At 34.8% G+C, this 13,499-nt stretch overlaps 3 protein-coding genes across 3 annotated transcripts; 2 read left to right on the forward strand and 1 right to left on the reverse strand.

Moving 5' to 3' along the window:
* Positions 1-24: 24 nt before the first annotated feature.
* LOC106180355 (PRA1 family protein 2) lies at positions 25-2,005 on the reverse strand. Its single transcript, XM_013564326.2, has 3 exons — positions 1,803-2,005; positions 1,060-1,277; positions 25-716 (listed from the first exon to the last, which is right to left on the reverse strand). The coding sequence occupies exons 1-3, from the start codon at positions 1,979-1,981 to the stop codon at positions 562-564; spliced, it is 552 nt and encodes a 183-aa protein (XP_013419780.2). The 5' UTR covers positions 1,982-2,005; the 3' UTR covers positions 25-561.
* Positions 2,006-2,142: 137 nt separating this feature from the next.
* Positions 2,143-8,946, forward strand: LOC106180312 (NEDD8-activating enzyme E1 catalytic subunit). The gene is made up of 13 exons (XM_013564275.2): positions 2,143-2,196; positions 2,666-2,771; positions 3,174-3,254; positions 3,512-3,594; positions 3,945-4,025; positions 4,364-4,407; positions 4,859-4,923; positions 5,159-5,314; positions 5,479-5,581; positions 5,949-6,116; positions 6,639-6,858; positions 7,039-7,157; positions 8,102-8,946. The coding sequence occupies exons 1-13, from the start codon at positions 2,183-2,185 to the stop codon at positions 8,203-8,205; spliced, it is 1,344 nt and encodes a 447-aa protein (XP_013419729.1). The 5' UTR covers positions 2,143-2,182; the 3' UTR covers positions 8,206-8,946.
* A 1,128-nt stretch (positions 8,947-10,074) lies between these two features.
* LOC106180364 (uncharacterized) lies at positions 10,075-12,236 on the forward strand. Its single transcript, XM_087016417.1, has 3 exons — positions 10,075-10,230; positions 11,275-11,367; positions 11,721-12,236. Exons 2-3 carry the CDS (start codon positions 11,292-11,294, stop codon positions 11,999-12,001), a joined length of 357 nt encoding a protein of 118 aa, XP_086872543.1. The 5' UTR covers positions 10,075-10,230; positions 11,275-11,291; the 3' UTR covers positions 12,002-12,236.
* The last annotated feature ends 1,263 nt before the right edge of the window (positions 12,237-13,499 follow it).

Consider the following 13,499-nt stretch of genomic DNA (forward strand, 5'->3'; position numbering starts at 1 on the left):
ATGACATATTATCAAAACAAGGACTCGCTCAATAATTATATATATTGCTATAATTTCTACATGATATTATTTACATTTACAGTCCCAAAGATATGAAACATGGTTCTGGCAATATGTAACAGTTAATTTGACCACCAATTAGGTAAATCATCAGCATATTTCATAAAATGAAGTTCATGTAACACAGCGACATCTTTGTGTATGGTTTTACACAGACAAAGAATATCATATTTTCAATTATTGAATTAGTGTACATTTTGATTTTACCTTAGCACCACATCAAAACTGTTCCATATAATTTGACAAATGGACAACTCCATCAGAAAATTCATAATTCATAAGAACACCACTGAAGCAAAGCAAATGACCACATTCAGTGATAGTGATGCATATTCTGCCTCAGTCTCTTGGCAAATGTTAATGCCTACTGTACTCAGAATAGCACATTTTAAAAATCAGCCAAAAGTTTTCAGCACAGTCAAACATTTGACCCAGACCTAGGTCTCATTGTGTTAGGTGTGAAGCCCATTGTGCTGGATGTGACATCTCAACTATCACATTTCAGTGTGCAACAACTTCAGGTTGCTGCCCTAACGCATCCAGAATAAGGTTCATGGGTGTCCTCTTCATGCCAACAATGTCTCCATATTCCATTTTGATGTTGGTGAAACGATTCTTCACATTCCTCATACGAAGGGATGAATGTAAAAGTATCACTGAAAATTATGGAGAAAAATGTCATATTTGAATTACACCTTAAATGTTACACTTGTACTGTAATAAAATTGAAAAATTTAACTATTAAGAAATTTAAAATATAAAATGACCCTAAATGTCTTAAATATGTCACAAAGTAGAATTCTGAAATATAAGCCTTACATAATGAAAAAAATATACATACTTTAGTAATTTAGTAAACAGCATATTATTTTATTTAATCAAATAATTTTTCTTTAACAGCCATTAAAATTTGTTACTAGTGTTTTAATTTTGTAAATCATTCACTAGATTAAAACCAAGAATTAGGAGCAAAAAAAGTATGAGAAAATTTGTACTTACAAAACAGAGGTAAAGCAATCCCGAAGAGGAACACAATAACTGCTCCTGCCATATAAACCAACAGATAACCACCAAATAAAACACCACCCATACACAGCAAGGGGTGGTCTTTCTTGAAATGCCTTGTGGCTGCTCTGTTATTTGTAGCATACACAAAGACAGAGAACACTACCGCCACAGCCAGAACTCCTATCACCATTTTCACAGGATGCAAAACACTGAAAAATAAGTGACGCTGTTTAATTTCATATCTTGTCTACATGTTCTGGGTGTGGTAATCATGCCCCTTCCACCTGGAAATCAATGTCATGCGGTTACTCCATGAAAAGTTATTTAGCCCGTACTAGAAAACTACTTTCAAAATGTACAAGGTTTGTCTTTTGGGCTAACAGTTTGAAGTACCAAACTGCAGTAAAACATTGCTTTATTCACTGTCCAGTCCTACTGTTGATACATACATTAAGTGGCATCTTTTAAGTTCTTTGCCTGAGCTATGTTAAATACACCATTTAAAATACAATGAAGTGAAATAAATCATGCCATTGGTCTACTGATAATCATCATGCCTGAAAAACTCACAACACAAATTCGCTTTCGATATGAATATACTGTCCCCAACCTTCCTAATTATCCTGATTTCACAATAACTTTATATAAAGGAGTAAAACAATAAAATAAAAGACCCCAAAATATGTCAATAAATGAAAACAAAACTCCATCTGTTTCCGAGTGCATCAGCTCACCCTATTATTAAAAATATCACCACAGCCGAGAGAAAATAGTTGGTCTGATAGTACAGCAAGTTGTTGATCATTCGGTTGTTCCATCGTGTTGGGTCTCTCAAAGACGGCACCTGAAACCTGGCAGATTCCAGCAAAAAATCTGAGAGAGGCCGCAGCGGGGCGAGCTCCACCTCGTCCATATCGATTCTCAGAATTAGGTCAAGGCCGCTTATGTGCATGTTGAATAAAAGCTTGGAAAGTATAGATTTCATCAATATATTCATTGAAAAAGATCTTATATTAAATATATTAATTTTAACTTCAATGTGACCTTGATGTTGGGAAAATATCATTACATTTTAGGGAAATTGAAGAATAGCTTAAGCTGCAATTTATACAACATGGCTGAAGAACCGTGAGTCCCAGTCTTTACATTTCATTCAGGAAAAATTAAGTTATTGGCGTTTAGAAAACCTTTTTTGACGATTTTAATCACACAGAAATTTTCATCTTTTTAACCTTGTTGTTTGTTAAATTAAAAAATACCATGTTAATCTTTGGTTTTTAAGGATTTTGCCAATCCTGTCGAGCCGGTATGGTCTTGTCAAACAATACTCAGTACTCTCTAGTATCAATATCTGTAATCTGCCTCAGGCGTTTTCAGTATACGTATATAGATTCACCATGATGCAATATGTAAATATGAAGACTTGAATAGAAATTATAGAAGTAGTTCCTTGGTTAACTTACAGTAATACCGTGCTAGGGAGGAGAGAGTTTTAATATCAATTTTTCATGATATGAAATGTTCTGGTACTTGGTTAGGCCTGTTGCAGGTGAGTCACACAAAATGGTGTCAATATTAATGTTATTATTACTTACAGAATGGCTTTAGATCCCGTGGATTGGCACGGCCGCTGGAATCACATTAAAAAGCTACTGGAACGAGGTGGGCCCTTCGCACATCCAGACTTTGAAGCCAGCCCTGAGGTACAGTTTACAATTACCGGCATGGTTTGGATTAAAGATTAGCACAATGGAATAATATTAATAACTTCATGTTAATTAAAACTTAATGATGCATAGCTGGACAAAAAAAGCAAGGAGAAAATGTTGGACAAAGGGGAAGGGGAGAGGATGCATATTTTAAATAAACTTCTGGTTTAACACTATTTTGGGCATTTAGAATTAAATAAAATCCAATTACATGTACAATAGATACAGCATGTGGAGTTTTTAATGAAAATAAAAGAAAATGTCTGAACTGTGTAATTCCAATTTTTCACCATTTTATTTCTATAACATCTACACAGAGTAGATGTTGAGCTAAAGGAAATTCACCCTTTTTTGATTAACATATTTCTTTAAAAAGAGAGTTGGTTTTTATTCCAGACATTGGGATTTATACTGGAATCATGCAAGATATTAGTAATTGGTGCTGGAGGTTTAGGTTGTGAACTTCTCAAAGATCTGGTAAGAAACTATAAAACATATTAATATATCCCTGCTCTCCTTGGATAATATATTTGACATAATAGAATAGATACTAGATTCCCGTTTTTCTGGAAAATAAGTAAAAGCTAAATTAGAGTTGTACTTTACTCAGGGATCTTGTATTTACCAGGACTCCAAAAATAGTTAGATCTCCAAACTTTCTTACAAACAATCACTATCATGTCTTCTAACTCATATCAGCAAATATTGAAAACTTTTTTCACTGTTATTTTCAGGCCCTTCTTGGGTTTCGGAAAATTGATGTCATTGACATGGACACAATAGATGTCTCCAATCTCAATAGACAGTTTCTGTTCAGGTATTTCTGTGTGATGGCTGTATCATTTTGTTGAACTTATATGTCTCCCATAACAAGTGCAGATGCAGAAAATGACCACACTTCTTGTTCTAAGGGTTTTATATTTGATTTGTCAATCTTATGTTTGATTTTAACTTAAACACCAATTATGTTCATTTGCCCTTATTCAACACGAAGGCCATTTGAGAATATTTCATGAATTTTTCTCCCTTTTTTATGATAGCATTTTCAATCAGTCAGCAAAATCAATATTAAATTGAATGATAGTTTGGAGGATGGTGGTAAATTGTATTTTTAAGATTGTTTTCCTTTTTAAAAGATGTCTAATGATTAAAATCCAATGCTTCCAGGAGATCAGATGTGGGCAAACCAAAGGCGGAATGTGCCGCAGCATTTGTCAACGCCAGAGTGCCTGGTTGTGAAGTTACACCGTATCCTTTCTGTCGTTAAAAATAGAGTCCAGTTTGTGGCTGTCATGTACCTCACCTTTGTTTGGTTTTTGAATTATGTTAAGATTTGAATAGATTGGTGATTTTAGATGTTAGGTGATTGTGTTAATATAACAAATCTACATGTAGATGCAGAAAAAACACGCTTCTCATTTTAAGGTTTTTATGTTTGATTTGTCAAGCTAATATTTGATTTAAAACTTTACACTAATTTCAAAACTTTTTAACCGAGTTAAGACTTTTTAAAAATAATTCTGCTATTGGTTCAGTTCAAAAACCATACTCAGACTTTACATATTTCCTTGACAACGTCCTTGCAGTCATTATGCCAAAATCCAGGACTTTGACAGTTCATTCTACAGGCGTAAGTGTACCCTGCCAAAGTTTAAAGAAAGCAATTTGAAAATTAAAAAAAAAAAAAAGAAAGAAAAACAGAAAGAATAAAGAGGGAAAAGATGATACGTAGTATATGACAAAAATAAATAAACTGTCTAGAGTTCCAGATATTAGTTGAAAATGCTTTTAATCCACAACTCATTTTTCTGTTTAAAGTACATGTACTAAGTGGCATAATAATAATAAATGCTACCATTTCTATGTGCCATGTTGCCATTCAGAGGAAGGGCTCTCTATGGAAGAAAATTTATGTGAAACACTGTTATAAGTTAAATGATCTATCAGATTCAATAATATTACTAATTAACAGGTAATAGTAACAATAATAGAAGTAATAATAATAGTAATAAGTAACAATAAGCTTTAATGTTTGTAAAATTAAATGATGAAATTAAATTTTTGCTCTTTTAATTTTTCAGAATTTCACATATTAGTATGTGGTTTAGATTCTATAGTTGCCAGAAGATGGATCAATGGGATGCTGGTAAGGAGCCTATTGAAATTATTGTTGATTATTCTGTGACTTCTCCAAAATGCCACTAAATCCTGTCTAGAAAATTCAGTGTTTAAGTTACTAATTTCATCATGTTTGTCGTGTAAAAATATGTTCAGCTGTCTCTTTTTCCAGTAATGAGTATTTCCAGTAATTCATTTTTAATTTGAAAAGAAATCCAATCTTTACTTGATGCAGATAATCATTACAAAATTATACCTTTCAGATCAGTTTGTTAAACTACGAGGACGGCATGGTGGACCAGCAGTCGATCATCCCCATGGTAGATGGCGGCACTGAAGGTTTTAAAGGAAATGGCAGGGTGATCCTGCCTGGGATGACGGCCTGTGTGGAGTGTACTTTAGAGCTGTATCCACCCCAGGTATGTGTGTGTTTGTGTGCATGTGTGTCCTCTCTAGAGCTTTATCCACCACAAGTGTATGAGTGTGATATATATTTTTGTGCTAGAGATATGAAGTATCATGAATGATTATGGGTTTATTAAAAGTTGCAATTTTTTATATTATATATATTTTAAACTTGCAGGTGAATTTCCCCATGTGTACTATAGCCCACACACCTCGTCTACCTGAACACTGTATAGAGTATGCCAGGGTGCTACTCTGGCCACAGGAAAAACCATTTGGAGGTATGCAGGAGAATGGTGAAGTGTAGCTTCAGAATCGTGTAAAATCCTTAATCTGTACTTAAAGAAAAAATTAACAAAACATGGTAATAAAGAAAATTGACTTAACTTGATTCTCATGTACATTAGCAACCTATATCTTTGTAGAAAAAAATGCTTAGTTTATTGCCTGGTTGCTAAGATATGAAGGAATGTTTTGACATCTTTGTACTTGAAAGAGATAAAATGTGCTCAGTAATTGAAATGGCAACAAAATCATCCAGTAGAATTGTCCACATTGTTACACATAATGCAGTGAATCACCATTTCTTCAACACTCACTCTGCCTCATATGAGAAGTTATACGGGTGCCTTGATGACTATATTCCAGAGGAAGTAAACATAGACGGAGATGACCCTCAGCACATTAAGTGGATATTTGAGAAGTCGTTGGAGAGGGCCAGGGAGTACCAGATAACAGGGGTAACGTACCGCCTTACACAGGGAGTAGTCAAGAGGATAATCCCTGCTGTAGCCTCCACCAATGCTGTCATATCAGGTGTGTCATCTCTACCTGTCTGTTTGTCTGGAAACCCATCTACATAAACAATACCAACACTGCTTACACAGATATTATATATAAGGCATATTTTAATTGTTATTTATGAATAAAACCTAGGGAACTTGCCTGTGATATCAGCATTCCAGTGTCACTTCCAGTAACTTAATTAAAAGTTCTCTGAATCTCAAGTAGATCAGTAGGAGTCTGTTTATATTGAGTGGGGGTAGCAAATTAAACCGTGTCTGTCATGACTGACAATTGCCATCCTGCATGCATTAATTTTTTTTTTACCAATCAACACTAGGCTACTAGTTTTGAAAGGCATTTAATGATTTTTATTTAGCTTTTATCCTTGAGCTGTATCACTTTTTAACACAGCCTTAAAATTATTTTATTCTTACAACTTATACAGTTTTTAACACAATGACCCTTTTACAAGACAATCCATTCCCAGTAGAGTATATTTGATATGTTTATTGGCTAAATTAATCTTTATCTATTTATGGTCTTGTTTTCCAGCTGCATGTGCCACGGAGGTGTTCAAGTTGGCGACCAGTTGCTGTCCCCCGCTGAACAATTATGTCAATTTTAATGACACGGAAGGAGTGTATACGTATACATTTGAGATTGAAAGAAAAGAGGACTGTCCCGTTTGTTCTCAAGTGCCACAACCCTTAAACTTCTCAGAGGACTCAAAACTACAGGAAATAATTGATTATCTCACAGAAAGTACAACTTAGTAAGTTTCCAAGTTATATCAAAGGTGTTATAATATGCACATCTTTGCGTTTTTTATTTATTTATTTTTTTTTTTTTATTAAGTTTTTGTGAATGTTTAGGCGAAAGAAGTTTTTTAACCTGTACATAATATATGGTACACTGTTGTTCAAGATTTTGTCAATATCTTTTTACTTTTCAGTCAAATGAAGTCTCCTGGCATAACGACAATGATAGATGGCAAAAATAGGACCCTGTACATGCAAACTATACAATCTATACGACAGAGAACGAAAGAAAATTTGAAGAAATCTCTTCAAGGTAATTCACAAAAGATCATACACTGAATTTACAGTAGTTGACCTTCAGGAAAAAAATGCATATTTGCTACTCAGGAACTTTTATGTGATTAAAGGTTTACTTTTTTGGGAACTCCCACACCAAATTAAAATTTGTTTAAATTGGAAAAAAATGCTGTCCTACTTATGAATTATTGCTCAATCTGTCCCTGCACTTGAATGACACATTTTATACCATTTTTTTTTTAAATATAGTTATTTAGTTCTAAATGTGTACCATATTGTAATGTTTAGACTAATATGTCTTTCTGTACATTTTGGAAGGAAATATTGATATCAGATACTTTTATTTGATTTAACAGTTTTAAAAAGACCGTTAAAGGTCTGAATTAGGAGACATAATATGATTTTGGGACATTTTCAAATGTGGGTAGTTTAATATATGATAATTATCAAACACAAGCCGAAATACATTCATACTGTTGGCTTACGGCCAACCTGGATGTAGGCCTTCATCAGACTGATGTGAGCAGAGGTTGACACTCACTGACCGCTAGGTAGTATTGCGGCCAGGACCATCTTATAAATGTCAGGTAGATTGACCCCCATGGGTGGCTGGTGACAGCTGATGTTGATAGCCTCTCATATCTTGCGTGGGATGTTAGATTACTCAGGTTCAAGTATCTTGGTTTTTAAACCAAATTTTTTAAAATTCCGGTCAATACTGTTGCTGGTTCCATAAGCTAACGGTATGAATGTATTTTAGCTTGTGTTTGATACTTATTATAAATGATAATAAAGACCAAGTTCATACTATTGATGGAAAATTTTTTTTTATTTTTTTATTTTTTACGAACAAACAATTATATTAAAACTTGCAGTAATATATATATATATATATATATATATATATATATAATAAGATGGCATGTTTTGTGGTATACTTATTATGTATTTTCCTTCCAGAACTTGGTCTCACCCACGGCCAGGAGATATACGTAGCTGATCCAACAACACCCAATGCCTTAGTATTCAAACTGAACTTTACCACTGACATGGAGCACAAATAGGGAAGAGGAAAAAATAAAAACAATTCCTTGTTTTTTTTTTTCATCAAGTGAGGACCAAGTCAAGTGAACATGTGATTTTGTCTTTATCATATATAAATATATATCGTGCGGGCAGATAGTCTGTCATCTGTGTCAGTACTTTCCAGGGTCTTGCTTTCTCAAGGTTGCCAACTGAACGGTCTTCAAAAGACATATTTTTGTTGCTGCAACAGTCATCATGTTATGTGCAAATTGAAATAAGTAAACTCGGAGAATGAATAATAGTAAGGGAAGAAGTGCTATATAAAGAACTGCATCTGGAACAATTACACTTTCAAGTGAATTTCAGGACAAGAATTTTGGAATTAATCTCACTGCACTCCAAAGCCAAATAATTTTTAAATATTTACGTTAATTCGACGGGACTTTTTTTGAAAAAATATTAAATGATTTGATCCTAAAAGAGCAGACCTGACTCTACAGATGGGATGAAGTCCGAAGTTCACAACGATTGAAATGCTTTCAAATGCATATACTTAAATGCCATACAAATACATACGTGAAGTTTTACGTTTAACTTAATCATGGAAGAATGATAACAAGAAGATGTGTCAGTTTTAGAAATAATGTATTAACTTGAACAAGTTTCATATTAAAAGAGAAAAAAGAAATCACGATGAGCATATCTTGGAACAATATTGTGTACCTGCATGTATATATCATCATTGTGACAAGTAATCAAAGTAAAAAGGTAGACCTACATGTCTTTTATTATTATTATTTTTTTTTTTTTTACATCGTGATTAAACACCGCCTTTCTATTTTTTTACCACTTCAAACTATCTTAAAAAATAAGTGTAAGGTAACCAGCCGAAGCCTCCAGGTACAAGCCTACAGCCGGCAGTTTCAAAGGGAGTGGGGTGTCTTTTTCTAAATTCTGAAAACGTGGACCCTGTTACCCCTTTGTTGGCCAATCTGAAATATGACCTAAAACCTAGATCAAATTCTGATTCAGACTTTTTTTCCTGCCAAAAGCGCGCTCTTTTCGAACTTCCTCACCCCCCGCCAACCTCATACCTCTACGGGGCAAACACGATGGACACGCGTACTGCTGTAAACACTGCTGTTGAACTCACGTTAATCTCTGATAATGTGCTAATATTATACCGTGTCCTCAATATTCACTTCGCGTGCTTTACCTCAAACCTGGACCAGAATGTTCTGATGCTGTAAGTTCACTAACTGCAACAACTCAAGGGGGTGCTTGTTATAGTGTATATATCAATTAAAACATTTTTTTCTTTATAATGTACTTGAATCATTTATCTGTTTATTTATGGTAGGCTCTGTTCTTATTCCAAGTTTTATTATCTTCACTTTCTGCTAAATACAAGAATAAGAAAGATATTTTTAAAGGTGAGAGTCGTTCTTCAACTATAAGTAAATTGTAAATATTCAACAAAAACCCCATATGCCTGAAATTTTTGAAAAACTGCCAAGAATACGTAAATGGAAGGTGTTACCTAACAATCTATTGAGGGTCACAGTTGTTAAAGTTGTGCATGTTTAAGGGGATTTTTTGTGAAAGAAAATTAACAATAATAGCCCAATCTCTTCAATCTTTCATGGTGCGACCTAACAGGTGGCAGATACACATAGCAGATAGCTTAATCCTCGTATCCTTAAACTGACCTCACTCTTGGGAAGTTCGGGTCTCTGCCTAAATCTCCATAACAGTTTCGAAATAGCAAGTTTGAAGAAAGTCACGAAAAACATGATAGGGACACGGTCGCCCTGACATTCCGAAAAGCTCCTACACGGATAGCAAATTAAAATTGCCGGTTTCACCACGACAAAGTACTCAAATTCAGGGTACAGTAACGAGTGATCGACTCCTACGCTAAGGCACGCCTGCAGCAGGTTTCTGCTGAAAGCGAGCCACGCGGGCAGGGCCTCTAAGGGGTATAAATGGGGGCTACTCCGTGACGATCGGCACACTGTTCCTGCGGTTTACAGATATTTGCGCCGATCACATTCTTCTTCCAGGTAGGTTCTTACGCCGAGAAAAGGACATTCGTAAATATATATATATAATAATAATAATATATATATATATATATATATATATATATATATATAATATATAATAATTTTTATTTATTATTATTATTTTTTTATATATGTTCGTCTATTTCAACTTGACCTATTCAAACATACGCGTCAGGGCCTACTTTATTACATTTTTTGCATTTTGGAATTGTGTCTCCATAATGAGGCATGATGTCCGGTCATTTCTTTTAAATGAAATTATGCTATGAAAGGGCGCAGGCCCAATGTACCATGATTTTATTTCTTCTAGTTTTATATCTATTTCTGCATGCACACTCGGTTTTTTCTCTACAACTCTGGTGGAAATCAAATTGCAATGCAGTGAAAACTTCAATTTACGACAATCGTCAGTTTCTTAGATTTCCCATCTGTGATTTTTTCAACCAAATCAAAGTCACTCGATAAATTTTTTACCTCCTAATCACAAATTATTGACCGATCCTATCCTTGGACTTGGGTTTGATGTTTTATATCAATTCTTTAGATAAAGCACTTAGGGCGTATTCCCATAGATTTTAGATCGATCTATCCCCGCGGGGAGTCTCACTAGATTACTGTCAGATAATCCGGCTTAAATGTCCGTCCCGCCTACCACTAGCTGTAAGGGGGTAATTAACTTTCGTGCCCGCTCGGCTGACAGCTATTTAGCGTGAACCCCCAGGGAGTTAGGTCGATCTCAAGTAGATCGATCTAATCTCTGGGAATGGGGTCTTAGATCGCCTTGTCATCCCGAGCATTTTAAACGGAAATATGGACAATGTTTGCTTTTTTAGAGGTGTTTTATCGTATTAATTATTTTAATTAGTTTGCACTAATTAGTTTGCACTAATAAGGAAAGATACATAGCTAAGCAGGATACGTGATTGTGGACACAAATGTATTACTTTGGGACATTTTTAAACGCAGATTCGGTCTTTAAAACATGAAATCAAATGTTCGTCGCAACCTTTCTTTTAAATGTCTAGTTCTTGTCATCTTTAGTTTCAGCCAACGTTAAGATGAAGGTTCTGTGTGTTGCTGTACTTTGCCTTGTCGCGACATTCGCCTCCGCCAAGTCTCTTGACGAGAGAGTGGGTAAGAGAAATTTACAAATACTGGCTTAATGCACTTTTATTTACTCCTGGTATTCATGAATTGTCAAACTGTAATATTTTACCTCGATTTGTAATTTAATGCCAACCTGATGTGCCTACACTACTATCAACGCCTCATCAACACACCGCGCTACGATCTAACTGAACGGTTTTCTAATATTCGTTTCTATTGCAATGTGTCTTGATACTGTTCAAGACATTATCGCCCAAAGTACATTTTATCTCCTTTTCAACAGTTCCTCAGAAAAGCCGTTTTGTAGACAAAATGAATAGCCATTCTGTAGCAAATAAATTAAAACCAATTCCCCCAACTTCTTAACTTTCCGTTTTCAGCCCGCATGTTGATGGAAGATGAAGAATTCAAGAGGGGTCTCAAGTCAACAGTTTGCAACGCCATCGAGAACGTCATCAACAATTTTGCCCCTGATCTTATCAAGTTCGGCTGCAACAACGTGGACGAAAATGCTATCTGTGGTCTGGTAGTGAATGCCGTCGGCGGCTATTTTGGCGCGACCAAAGCAACATGTAAGCTGATCATTCCCGACAGTCTCATGAAGAGCCTGCAGAATCAGTGTAGGCAACTCGGCAGCTTTAACAACGTGAACGTCTGCTAGACGGGCAAAGCCGACCGGCAAAATATCAGCGCGCTTCTACATTTAAATTTGTGCAACATTTGCTGAACTGTTTGGGATGGAAGACATAACGAGTTGAAGTGCGAACGAGTACAGTTATATAAAAGATCACTTTAATTTTGGCGGCCATTTTGTTTGAGCTGAATAGCCCTTATTTGCTTTTTGTGAATTTTGCTCAATTTATGCCGTGCTAATAACAACAATGGCTTCTTATTAATTTTTTTCTTGTTTTAGTCCTTATTAATTTCTACAAATTTTAAAATACTAAAATACGTGTTACAATTTGCGTTTTAATCAATTTAATTATATCCATTCCTACTAAAACATGATTATTCCACTTATGTTGTGTTGCTAAAGCTTTCCTCTAAAACATTTATTGGATTTTTATATATTTTTTTTTTCGGGGGGGGGGGGGGGGGGAGGGGGGGAGGTGTAAAAAAGACAAGGCATTTCATACTTATAGTACTTTCAAACTTATCAAGTAAAAACTGTTTCAAGTCAAAACGAAATACGTTGGCCTAACTGGAGCAAATACTGGATATTACCCGTATTTCCCACGCGCTTCCACTAAAAGTTTAAATTGGGCACTTGGAATTATAAATTATTGTAAGATCACCGACCGCAGTCTCAAAGTACAGGCCCATACCCGGGAATTTCAAAGGAAGTGGGCGTCTTTATCTGAATTCTGAAGAAATAGATTATGTTATCCCCTCACCTGACCTAACTTATAAAATGACATAGAACCTAGATCAGATTCTGGTGCAGATTAAATTTTTTTCTGGCAAAATGCGCTTCTTTCAGTTGCTGTCAAATTATGTAACTTACCATGTTGAAAAATGTAATAATAAGAAGAAAAAGAAGAAGAAGAAGAAGAAGAATAAAAGTCTCAAATGTTCAGTAGTCTTTACATGGGTAAAATAAACAGAATAAGACGAATAAAGTCAATAAATAAATAAATAAATAAATAAATAAATAAATAAATAAATAAATAAATAGGCAGTTTAGATATTATAATATTAAATTGTAAAGTATATTTAACATTTTAAGATATTAAAATAGATAGTACAAAGTTAAGATAACAGCCAGTCAAATCAGTTATAAAACTTTCTGAAAATGAGTTTTTAAATCTTCTTTAAAGTTGTACTGAGACTCCATAGATAAAACCTTCATTTCGTGTCCTTTCATCACAGACAATCTTCGACGACACTCACCTCAAAATACATTTGGTAAAACAAAATAAACGGCTTCTAGCTGTTGCCTATTTTTGGTGGTTTACGCTCCTATTGCAAACGGACGGAGGGGCGGTCAATGTGAAGTACAGCACGTGCTCAGGACGACCTTCACATTTTCTAGAACAACGAGAAAATCAAGTGACTGAAAAAAAAAACATGCTCAGGACGATACGAATGTGTTTCCTCGGTCACTAGACATTCCTGATTAAAACGGGGTGGCAATATCTGTACCACAGTCTTTAAAATAA

Source organism: Lingula anatina, chromosome 6 (assembly GCF_051362555.1).
Source record: "Lingula anatina isolate TDL-2025a chromosome 6, LinAna3.0, whole genome shotgun sequence".
In the NCBI taxonomy this organism is placed as follows: Eukaryota; Metazoa; Brachiopoda; class Lingulata; order Lingulida; family Lingulidae; genus Lingula; species Lingula anatina.